At 42.0% G+C, this 12,425-nt stretch overlaps 1 protein-coding gene across 6 annotated transcripts; it reads left to right on the top strand.

Annotated features, from left to right (window-relative positions):
- Window positions 1–3,743: 3,743 nt before the first annotated feature.
- smpd5 (sphingomyelin phosphodiesterase 5) lies at window positions 3,744–11,950 on the top strand. Of its 6 annotated transcripts, none has more exons than XM_088929831.1 (10): window positions 3,744–3,930; window positions 4,052–4,115; window positions 5,651–6,798; window positions 7,196–7,271; window positions 8,185–8,325; window positions 9,306–9,350; window positions 9,468–9,557; window positions 10,124–10,187; window positions 10,902–11,061; window positions 11,652–11,950. In XM_088929831.1, the coding sequence occupies exons 3-10, from the start codon at window positions 5,737–5,739 to the stop codon at window positions 11,757–11,759; spliced, it is 1,746 nt and encodes a 581-aa protein (XP_088785957.1). In that variant the 5' UTR covers window positions 3,744–3,930; window positions 4,052–4,115; window positions 5,651–5,736; the 3' UTR covers window positions 11,760–11,950. The 6 variants fall into 6 exon arrangements, with proteins under 6 accessions (XP_088785957.1, XP_088785963.1, XP_088785961.1 ...); XM_088929833.1 differs by having other exon boundaries at window positions 3,809–3,852; XM_088929835.1 differs by lacking the exon at window positions 4,052–4,115 and having other exon boundaries at window positions 3,789–3,930.
- Window positions 11,951–12,425: the final 475 nt, after the last annotated feature.

Here is a 12,425-nt window from a genome sequence, read left to right as displayed (position 1 = left end):
AGGTACAATCCACACAGCGTTGCCATTGGAGTCTGTCAGTGCAGTGTGCCTCAGGCTTCAGAATCAAACCTCTCCGACCTCTTACAGGCAGCAGCCTTGGAACGTTTCCATCTGTCTCATAGTATTCCATCTGTGAGCACCACACTACAGCTTGCAGTGCCTCCTGTCTCATTTTGCTGCAATACTCCAGCCCTCATTCAATGATTGCTAAATGAATCGTGTTGAATACTTGTACCAACTCAAGTCACTATCTGCTCTGTCCAAGACCAGAGAGCTCCAGTAAAGCAAAATATCAAAACCACTGTGAGGCATTGAATCTCTCGCTTCTCTTAAATACAAATATTGGTATTTTCCATGCAGTTATTGTTATGTTAGTCTTGCTACATGACCATAAAAGTCCTCAAGAACTTTGAAACACATTTACAAATTTGTGAAAGAGTGTTGTGAAGCACAACTGTTAAACTGCTGAATTAAAGCAGTTTATTCATTTAGATTATTGCTTTAGTGGCCTTTATCAGCACAACTACTGCAGTCAATCCAGTGCATTTGCCTCAGAGATAGTCATCTGTAACAAAAAAGTATCTCAGTTTTTTTTTTAATCAATAATTTATTTTTTAAATTACTCCGTTTTTTTTTCGCTTGTGGGCTTGTTTGCAATAACAAGTACTTTTGTCGTCATTTATTTTATACAGTAACTGTGTGTAAGCCTGACAAATGAAAAATAATTTCACACAGGTCTACAAACTATATTCAGCGTTCCATCTGTCCTGTTTGTGGGGTCGACCATTTATTTCCTTTAGTGGAAAAAAAAAGTTCTGTTAGCCTTCTTTCTTAGTAAAGGGTTGTGGTTTGGAATTGAACATCACATTTGCAGCATGTTTTGAAACATTAAAATGTTGCAGAGGAACCTTGGCAGTTGTAGGGGAGGGGAAAGAGGCATAATGGAGACAAATCTTGACAAAGATGAGCACCTGTCTGTTTTTTTTTTTCATTTGTCCAGCCAAGGGGACACCAGGTACACAGGGAAAGAAAACGGAAAATGGTGAGAGCATGAGTGCTGTTGGTGTCCCGTCCTGTTTGTGTTCCTGGGGTGCTAATACACTACTAGAGACACTCTGCATACTAGAAGCTTATCACCACATCTTTACATGCAATGAGACTTGCTGAAACTGACCACAGAAACAGATATATAGTTAAGCAAAGATGTTTTGACAGAGCAACTTGGGGTAAACTGCATGACTGTGACAATTTATATTTCGCAAAGACGATAACATGGGATGATAACAGTCCAATGTAGCTGGAGATGGAAAAGACCTTTAGAAGCTGAAAATACGGCAGCTGCTACACCAAGGATATTAAACTTCTTTTCTGCTTTTAATTTAAAAAAACACTTTCAGTACAACATCCCATGACCCAGTATTGGATAAAGTGGTTAGAAATTGGATTGAAGACTAAGACTAAGACTAAGACTAAGACTAAGACTAAGAATAAGAATAAGAATTATTTTATATAGTGCATAAAAGTGGCTTCTCTAAGTGCTTTACCAAAAAAGCACACAAGGAGAGGAAATAGCAGAATTAAAATAAATTACAACAAGTGTTCGGAATGCAGTAGAAATGTAAAGGGACAGACACAGAACCAACTAAATAAAAGCCCTTTCAAAGAAGAGGGGTTTGAGTCTTGATTTGAAAGTGCTCAAGGAAGGTGACTGGCTGATATCCTTAGGGATAGAGTTCCAGAGCTGTAGACAGAATTTAGACAGGCTGGAGGGACAGACAGGAGACCAGATTTAGATGAACAAGAGTTGTGAGGTCAGGGGTGAGAAGATAGTAAGTTAGACAGGTAAATAAAGTATCTGTAAAGGATTAAATAATCTTACTGAGGTATCCTTTAAACAAGTCATTTCACATTATTGTTCTATCTTGAATTTAGGGGTAAAAACCTTGGTTTCAGGAAATCTTTAAAGGATTCTGAATGGATTTCATTATTGGAAATTGATTTTGACTGTTACTGCAATTGTTAAGACATTACAATTGTATTTGAACCTTATTTTATGTTTTAATTACTTTAGCAAAATTCAGAACATTTTTTTTCTTCACTTGCTTTCAGAGTGTCCTGGTTCGTTCATTCAGCAGTTTGTCACTCCTGTACAGGAGATCCAGTTTCCAGCCACAGAATAGATCTGCATTCCAAGCATTGTGCAGACTCACCACTGGCAAACAAGATCTGTAACAGGCTGTTAAAGCCCTTTCTCAAAACCAAGGCGTAGCCTAAAAAGCGTTTGCCAAACAGGATCACATGTGGGAGCACTGTGTCTTTGACGTGTCTTTGATGCCCTGGCATCCACATTGCAGTCGGGAAATGCCTGCTAGGTTGGTTTTCGAAATAAAAAGAACGCTTCAGTAAAACTCCTTGACTTCAGTGATCTGATGCTAATTTTTAACAAGACTGGATCTTGAGATGGAGAGATGTAGTATTTCAGAAACAGACCTGTAGCATAAGTTTCATAGCATTTTGTCACTTTATTAGTATTTCTGCAATGCTGAAAATTTTAAAAGTCAAGCCCTACAGTTTTTTTTATCAGAATTATCATCTCAGGGATGTTTTTATGACAGAGTCTGGCTTTACTTAAGAAATTTACATCTGCTCATCATATAGCATTAAGAAAGATATATTTGGGAGTTTAAAATGGAAATACTATATTAAATGTGAATAATGGGCTTTAATTCTGGTTTAGTGTCTGAGTAATGCGTGAATTATTTCTGGCTTGTGTGGCAAGAGATTGTTTGGATAGCCCTTTAAAAATGATTTTTTTAAAATGAATTTCAATATTTTGTTGAAAGGATGCCCTATTCAGTTATACAGGTCAAGTGTGTAGACGTGCGTTTCTACAGTTCTCCGCAGCAGGGTCTTGCTCGTGACTTCAATGAACATATCCATCCATTTTCTAACTGCAAGCAAGCAACGGGCACAAGGCAGGGTACACCTTGGACGGGACGCCAGTCCGTCGCAGGGCACACACACTCACAACTGGGCCAGTTTTCTCAGAAGCCAATTTAACTACCGGTATGTTTTTGGACTGTGGTAGGAAACGGGAGTACCCGGAGGAAGCTCATGCGAACATAGGGAGATCATACAATCTTCGCGCAATTTGGACATGGAATTGGACACGGCCCCACCTCTGCGAGGCAGCAATGCTAACCGCTGTGCCGCTGTGCTGTCCTTCCATCAACGTGAAAACCATTATTAATTCAAATTAATATGAGAAATGTCTGGGTATCATTTTTGTAAGACTGTTAAAAATAAAGACAACAGTAAAAGAAACAAAATGTACTGTATGACTCCCCTCACCAATAAATGGCTGTGGGTTTCTACAAGTTAATACCCCTTATGATGTGAACAGGACATATAATCTTATTTACTTTCCGAAGGACGTTCTAAGTCAGAATGTTTCATTCCTTCTTTCCCAAATGAAATAAAATAATCACCCTCGGACAGCGACTCTGTTCTTCCAATACTTATGGATCTCCCGATGCGCATTTGTGCATCAACTCATTAGTGGTTCCTTATAAGGTATAGTTATGTTTGTAAGGGTGTTGAGATTAAGGTCTCCAAAAGGTGTCCAAAAATTAACGACATAAACAGAAAGGGGTTAAATAAAAAATGCACAAATTTGCAAAGTGTCTATGAATACGTGTTAAGCACACAACTCGACTCCTCCGCCCCTCTCACGGAGAGGAAGGACAAGGTGGGTGGGGACGAGCGAGCCGGCGAGAACGCGCTTTCGCTTCAGTTTCTCGTGTAAGACTGACGGTGAACTGAAAGAAAGAAGCGGTTCGGAAAACTTATCTGGTAAAAAAAAAAGATACATAGAAGTCTTCAAATGAGTGGAAAGGAAGTAAGGGTTTCTGAAAATAATAACTTTACCAGGTAAAGAGTCCGAATATTGTTTTAACACACTTTCGTGTCCCAGGTAGGAAGGAACCTGTTACTGTAACTCCTAGGTACGGTACTATAAAAATACTAAACTTTATATTTGTCTTTACTCCAGGAGCAGTAATGCAAATGTTGAATGACCCGGTGCGTTTTGCTGCATGAGTGCTCATTTTGACAGGGTGAGTTGAGAATAGTAAGGAACAATATTACGACAAGGAAGGGGGAGGAAGGCTCCTTCCTGTTATTATACCTGTAACTTGACTGTACTTCGATACCTGGAAGAAAACGTGGTTCAAGGGTCGTTTTCACTCATCGCCAGGCCAGTTAGTTTTATAGTCTACATACATGTAGGGTCTGTGCTAAAAAAACCTCCTAAATGGTAAAGTTGTCGGTGTGATTTGTGTATCAGTGCCTTTCCCTCCTTAGTTATTCTTGATTAACGAGTGAGAGTCCTCACGTCTGCAGTAGGTATCTCAGTCCGGAGGGATTTTAGATACCTGAACACTAACACAGACTCCAACAAACTCTTCTTCAACTGAAGAAACCCTTATAGAATATTTCCGTACGTATTAACTCGGGAAGTTGGTTGTAATAAGAGACTTTTTATTAAGTTGAAAACGCGGCGAATAGAACTCCTGTGAATGTTAACGTGTTCAAGTGGACTAACTTGTTTTCATATGATGTCACTTGTGACGCACTATTTCACCTCGGTCCATGCCGTACTTTATGCACTTCAATTATTTCTGCTTAAATATTTTGCAGTAAGACACGTCTTTCTTGCACGGTCTTGTATTACAACAGGCTGCTCATGTAAAACAAGTTAGAGGTTATTTGGATTTGTGGATATTTTTATCCCAGGGGGGCATTATAAAGAACACTTTGAAGATGATTTTGTTGTCATTGTTTCTGAATTAAGTAGCCTTGCAATGCTATTTTGAGTGAATTTCTATTGTGTTGCCTGTTACTTTCTCAGACAGAGGATCTTACAGCACACTCAAGCAGGATGTGCTTCACACAGCTCTTCTCTGGACTGATTCCAGAGAAGTAATGTGAAGAGCAGGATTATGCACAATATAGTAAAGGAGTTCTTAAAAGTGCATAGGTGCATAGAAGAATTTCACACACTGTCCCTTGATATATTCTGTGCATTTAACTATATATTAAAACATTCCATTTGCCTTTCTTATTGCTTCCCCACATTGTCCGGATGATGTAAATGAAGTGGTAACATAAACACCAAGGTGTTTTTCGTAAGTAGCGTCTTCGGACTCAGTGTTTCCTGACTTGTATTTACAATTTATTTTTACTACCTGGATTTAGCACTCTTTACTTGGCTGCATTAAACATCAGGTGCCAGATGATTGCCACTTATTCACACTTACAGTTTCTACCTAGAAGAGGCGACACTGTTCGCTTACAGTCCTCTTTCTCAGATTGTATTCAGATTGTATTGGAAAGACTGTAATGAAAATGTTACCCGTCAGGTGAACAATAAGACTCTGTGTCTGAAACTCAGAATGAAAAGTGTCCAGCATATCTCCAATCAAGGATTTCAAGTGTGTTATTAAAGTAGTGCCTAAATTTTAGAAATAATTCACACATTATTAAGAAGCTAGGGTATGGGCTTCAACCAAACTGCAGCATAGCTTGTTCCACACTCTTACGATCTTTTGAGTTAAAAGATGTCTTTCTTTCTGTTTTCCTTCTAATACAGAATTTTCTGCTTTCCTTGTGATGCTGTGGATGTAAGGATACCTAACCCCTGAACATCGGCTCTCCCTTAGGTGGTTAGAAGCAGGCATGGCTCTGCGAGAGTCTCCTTTCTCCAACCAGTTTGTTGCAGGCCTACACAGCGTCGCCTGGTGGCTCATTTTCCCTTGCTTTTGGTTCCTGGACAGGCTGATTGCCGTCTGTATCTCCACCACCTACGAGAAGAGACTGCGCCATGAGCAGGAGTGCTACCTCAACCCTTTGCGGGTCTTTTTCGGGGCCATCCTCTTCCTCTGTCTCTTTCTGATCACGGCTCCCATCGCCCTGCTGGGATTTGTCTTCTGGGTCCCCCTGCAGGCAGCCCGTAGGCCGTTCTCCTACCACCACCAGCGGGTCACCACCCGCGAGGATCAGGTGGATGGGGACTGGGCCTTGGGAAGGTCTGGGGGCAGCTTTGGATTCGTCACCGCCAACCTCTGTCTGCTGCCGGACAGCTTGGCCCGGTTTAACAACCTCAGCCAGACACAAGTGAGGTCCAGGCTGATTGGCCAGCTGATCATTCAAGGTGTGACCAGGCCTGCGGATTTGCCTAGCAGCACCACGAAGGAAAACACGCACTGCCTCCTCACCCCCACCCATCCCTCCTATGGCGCCACAGAATCTCAGCCCCCCAGCAGTCCCCTAAACACCGAGAAACGAACAGCAGTGAGGGATACCAATGTCAACACCAAAGACGTCATTATAGATGTGAGGGAGGATACGGATCTCACTTCTGCAGGTTCGTTAGTCATGCACGAAGACTCCAGTCAGAGCTGTCCCAGTGGCGGCAGGACCTCTCAGAAGTCAAAGGGACTTGACGAAGTCCCCTGGGAAGTTTCTGCCTTCTTTCCCGTCAACGTAGACTTTGTCCTGCTTGAGGAAGCGTTTGACAGGAGAGCAGCCCGGAGGCTGAAGGACATCCTGAGCCCTGTCTTTGGCCATGTGCTCTATGATGTTGGGCTCTATGGGTTCCAGGGCTGTTCTTCCTTTAAGTTCTTCAACAGCGGCATCTTTTTCGCAAGTCGCTACCCCATCCTGGAAGCCTCGTTCCACTGCTTCTCCAATGGGAGAGGAGAGGATAGTCTGGCATCTAAGGGAGTGCTGTCCGTAAAGGTGATGTCTTTACCTCTGATCAAGAACCAGTGGTAGTGTGGGGAACATGACAGTTCCAAGTTCTGCTAAAAAAATACAGTATGTCATTATTTGTCTCAGGTCTTGTTTTACCTTACTCCAAATTGTCCATGCTCCTTATTGCTTCCTGAATCCCAGTTTAAAATAATTTAGAAACAAACAAATGCTTTAGCACATTACTTTAGCTATAGTTTACGTGACATGATTGTCACCCATAACTCTGCCCTCATTCTCTTTATATGCAGTATATAGACGCAGCAAAGAGCTCAGATTAAAAGACTGATCCTCTAAAGTTTTTTAAGTGGGAAGGAATGAAAATCGAGAGATCCGAAACCAGATGTACTTTAAGAATTAATGTGCTGTTATACTGTCTTTAAAGGTGTTGGTTGGCCAGACTCAAAGACTGAAGAATGCTGTGGGATTTTTTAACTGCACACATTTACATGCTCCTGAAGGTAGTGGTAGTGATTATTATAATTAATATATCAAAATTATTTTAAAATATTCATAATAAACCGCTTATCAGAAGCTTTTATCCAAAGTGGCCATCAGGTTCTAGGATGGTATTCTAGAGCCCATTAGTCAATGAGCGGCTTGAGAAATTTACAGAAGTTAAATTACATTATAGAAAAATACAAAAGTAGTGGTAAACTGTTATACCTCATGAGAGACACAGAATATAACATTTCTAAATTTGTTATGTGCACATCATGATTTATTTATCTGTGGGCAGATGTCTCCTGTTTTATAATTTGTTCACCTGTTGTGTTGAAGGACAGGGAGCTTCCCTAATCCTCTGGGAGAAGGATTGTAGATGCAGGCAGCCCTCGCAATAAGTGAGCAAAAACACTTGCAAAAAAACAGAAGTGGGAACCTAGACTTGTGGTGTCTCACCTCAATGAGTCGCCTTGCTTTAAACACGCATGCTTTGGCCTAAAACAAAAAGAAAAGAAAAGAGGTGGAGGCCTGAAAGACGAATGTCATAGTATGAACTTGGATGTGTTCTGTGTATGCTTCGCTTTGAAGCTTGACAGCAGGTTCCGCAGCGAAATATTTATTTTTCCAAAATGTGTCTAATCTACCAAAATGTACAAGTGCTTTTCAGCCTGAATCAAATAGTGAAAAAAAGAATGAAAACTGCTCATTATGGAGTAATGCGACTTGATACACATACAAATAAGAACATAAGAAAGGTTACAAATGAGAGGTGGGCATTCAGCCTATGTAGCCTGTTTGGTAGTGTGAGGATCTCATCCAGCCATTTCTTGAAAGTAGCTAGGGAATCATTTCAACAACTTGGCTGGACAGCTTTTGGAACATGTGTGTAGTACAATGCACTGATCCAAGTCCTCCCGTTCTCCCATCTAGATGATGGACCAATCCGCTATGAACAGCTGGATATGCTTAGCAAGTGGATCAGCGAGTTCCAGGCCCAAACGAAGAAGGAGGATGAGATTGTGGTGTTTGATGTCTTGTGTGGGGACTTCAACTTTGACAACTGCTCCCCTGGTGAGTTCTGGCTAGGACATGGCTCTGAAGCATCACTTCACTTCGGATGAGACGTAAAACCGAGGTCCTGACTCTCTGTGGTCATTAAAAATCCCAGGGTGTTTCTCAAAAAGAGTAGGGGTGTAACCCCGGCGTCCTGGCCAAATTTCCTATTGGCCTTTACTGATCATGGCCTCCTAATAATCCCCATCTCTGCCATCTCTGAACTGGCTTCATTACTCTGTTCTCCTCCCCACTGATAGCTGATGTGTGGTGAGTGTACTGGCACACTCCGACTGTCATTGCATCCAGGGGGCCTGCACATTGGTGGTGGTGGAGGGGAGTCCCCATTACCTGTAAAGCTCTTTGAGTGGAGTGTCCAGAAAAGCGCTATATAATGTGTAAGGAATTATTATTATTTGCTGATGCACCTGGCATGAGGAGAAAGGGGCCTCCACTCTCTGCGTGGTGCCAAGCACATCATGATAAAGCTGAACGTCTTGGATCTATCTCAACCACTGATTGCCTTGTACCTTTCCACTGTCTGTGCTGGCTGAGGTGAAGACTGACGCACAACACTGCCCTCTGCTGGCACTAGTGTAACATTCATTGCCGTTAATGGTTTCTCACTTCTAACAGGTCTCTACTCTGACCTGGACTCTAGCTCCAGTCCAGCAGGTTTAGTATGGCACCACTAAATTGCCAATTTCTAAAGAGGTGGAATGATTTTACTGTGATCCAATAAGCAGGGGGAGTTGTTAAATACAGGAGCCCACTCTAAATACTTTTCAAGTCCTCAAGATGACCAGAGCTGTCTTAATTGAACAAATCACTTGCTGGATTCCTCAATAGCTACCAGGTGATGCCAACCTTTAGAGCACAAATACATTGGTAAAACCAGCTGGATTGGAGCTCTCTGGCAATAGGTTTAGAGATCCCTGCTTTCTGTTCCACTTTGCTTCTAAGTACATTAAACATTACGTCTTTTATTGTGTCTGTAGGTGCTTTAGACCCCAGGCTTCAAGGACCAGGATCTGGGAACCCTGGTCAGTTCTGGCCTTAAGCAATACTGCACCCTTCTGAAAACTATCTGAAACATGTCAAGTTTAAGTGACAAACAGATACTAACGAATGTGATAGTAACAGTCCTTTTTTTATCTCAGTCGACGCACTGGAGCAGAAGCACAGCCTGTTTGACAGCTATAAAGACCCATGCCGAGCTGGTCCTGGGAAAGAGAAACCCTGGGTCATAGGTCAGTGGCTCTTCAGCAGATTTAAGAACATAACAATGGCCCTCCAGCCTGTTCGAGTGTTAATAGCTAATTAATACAAGGATCTCATCCAGCCATTTCTTGAAGGAAGGGTATTGACTTCAACAACATGGTGGGCAGCTTGTTCCACACTCCCACTACGCTTTGTGTAAAGAATTGTGTATTCAATACTCCCATCACTCTTTGATTGCTGTACCTGCTACTGTATGTCTTGCAGTGAATTATAAATGGTGTTTGGGGGAAAATGGGTGAAACACATTCACCCATTTTCCTGTCCTGTGGACCTCTTTAATATGAATGGGATAATGGCTTATAATGGATAATGATTGCTAAAATATATTATTTTTAAATATTAAGGGTGAAGAAATGGATGAGGGCATCATTAAATTATCCATTGCATTTATTGCTTTGTGTCTTTAAAATACTGTAACAAGTACTTATGTTTTTAAATCAATAGAATGCTTATCAAAACAAAATGCACCTTAAATAAACTGTGTTGTCTGGCTACTGGAGCAATAGTAATTATGCCTGCATGAATGTTTTGACAGGTACTCTCCTTGAACAGCCCACACTGTATGATGACGCGGTGTCGACTCCAGAAAGGATGAAGATGTAAGTAGAGACGTGGATTGAAAACTGTAAAAAAAAAAAGGACTCGTATTGCATTCTGCTTTAATTCTTTTCAGAAGTTAAGACCGTGTTGTACTGGCAAAAGTTACAGTAAATTCACACACATCTGTGCAAAGTTACCTTCAAAAATGAAAACCACAATCAGCCAGCATTAATGAATGAATGTACAGTTCACATGTGCAGCTGCTAGAACACTCGGGTGGATCAAACAGCTATGGGATAGGATCCTTTTCTGTTTCTCAGGTATTTTTCTACATTTTCAGAATTGAAAGACAAAATGAGTAAATGATTTTTATACAATTTATTCTTGTCAGTGTTGGTCTATACAAATATTTGCAGGAGCAAGAATATTTCCTTTGTGCATTTCAACAGAAGTAGCTAACAGTAGCTTAAATTTTAATCCCTCACTGAAAAAGTTGAAGGATCAGAGAGCTGGCTCGCCCTCTGCAGATTGTTGAAATAGGAGCTGAACAATGACCTGAAGGACATCAGCCTTACAGCTGCACTTACAACAGCTGCTTATCGTTAACTGCAGTACAGTCAAATGCATACTTTTAGCCGCTTTCGTGCATGGCTACTTTTGAGCCCGTAATTTCAAGATGTTGGCGCTGTGGCTTTCAGAGATGGCATATTGACTTTAAAGAACTTTTTTTAAAGAACCTTTTTCTTTCTCTCGGCGCTGGGTGGATCCGTCAGGTCTGTGGAGAGCGAGGAGGTCCGGAAGAGGTTCATCGCCCCGCCAGTAGTCCCGAAAGGCTGTGTGCTGGAATACCCGGAGCCGGGGGCCCCCTGGGTGGGCAGGCGCATTGACTACGTCCTGTACAGAGAGGCCACTGTCTCCAGGCACTTGCGGACCGTACGTCCCGCCCCGTGTTCGACAGCCAGCTTCGCGTAAAACTAGCAGTGTTCTGACTTACCGCGTTGCTTCTGCAGCTGCAGACGACAGTATTGTCGCCTCTGTCTTGACAGGGTGCACCCGCCTAGTGTCCTTGCTGCTCCTCACTGGCATGAATCAGTGTTCCACCACCTTTGAAATGACGTTAATATTTAGATACAAATATTTATGAGATTAAGTGGTTTTCTTTTCCAAACGCAGTGTGCCAGTGTTTCCGCTGTAGTTCTCAAGAGAGAGGCGGTCATTCGGCACACCTGGCTCGTTCGCTTGCTAGGAGCTGCTCTGAGGGTAGGAGTCTCAGGCTGTAAAGGCAGTAACAATCTCCTTTTGCTAAAGAGAAAAAAAATCTTTGGCTAAACCAGAAATAGCAATATAGTGTCTCATTTGATTTATAGGCTTATTCTTCAACAAAGTTTAATTCAAATTATATGTAAAACAAATTATGGGTTTCAAGAAAAACTGACAGTAGTAAATTAAAATATAGGGGAAAAAAGTGGCTAAGTAAGAATGTGGAGTATGTTTGCATTTTAAGAATTTGTTTCTTTTCATAGGAAGTTGAGAAAATCACCTTTGTCACCCAGTTCGCCGGGCTGACTGATCATATTCCAGTAGGCATGAGACTGCGCGTTTCTGTGGACACTGAAGAACCAGATGTCTGAGGAGAACTGAAGACAGAATCGGAGCTGGCAGTAGAGATTGCAGACTGTAGAGACTGGCCACCTGCACTGCGTGCTCCTTTTAAATATATTCTGTATATATTAGCTGTAAATCAGGCAGCACACTTGCTACCGTGTTTTTATAAATGCATTTTTGGTGGGCTTTCTTATTTTAATAAAGATGTCTTTTTATTTACTTCATGGTTTGAAAGACAATTACTTTATACCACTTCAGACATGCACTCATTATTCTCCTGGGTGATACCACTTTAGTGAGAGTGTGTCATGCCTTCATCCCACCGCATTCTCACACGGAAGCGCACTTGCGCAAATCACACTCCAGCCCCGAGCACTTCTGCTAAACGACAGCGCTCCTGCCAATCAGTCAACCACGACACTCCATCAATCAGCGCGCCTTCTCCCTCGCACAATAAAACCCTCCAGAAGCCTCTATTCTTCGCCCGGTATTGGTCGTTTTTCCAACTTTCTCTCCGTAATTTTCCTTCGACCATGTTTACCGTCTTGCTCTTTTTGGATTGGAAGCTTTCTCGTCGACCTTCACCTTACAAACCTCGGAACTCGACTCGGACCTTGCCCCTCGCCTTGCCCTCCTACCCTCTGAATCTTCTCCCTCATCTCTAGACCCCCTAAGGTACCGCATAGGGTTCA

This window comes from Atractosteus spatula, chromosome 12, assembly GCF_055471065.1.
Source record: "Atractosteus spatula isolate fAtrSpa1 chromosome 12, fAtrSpa1.hap1, whole genome shotgun sequence".
Classification (NCBI taxonomy): domain Eukaryota; kingdom Metazoa; phylum Chordata; class Actinopteri; order Semionotiformes; family Lepisosteidae; genus Atractosteus; species Atractosteus spatula.
The sequence above is the reverse complement of the archived record's forward strand: the minus strand, read 5'-3'. Positions and strand labels throughout refer to the sequence as shown.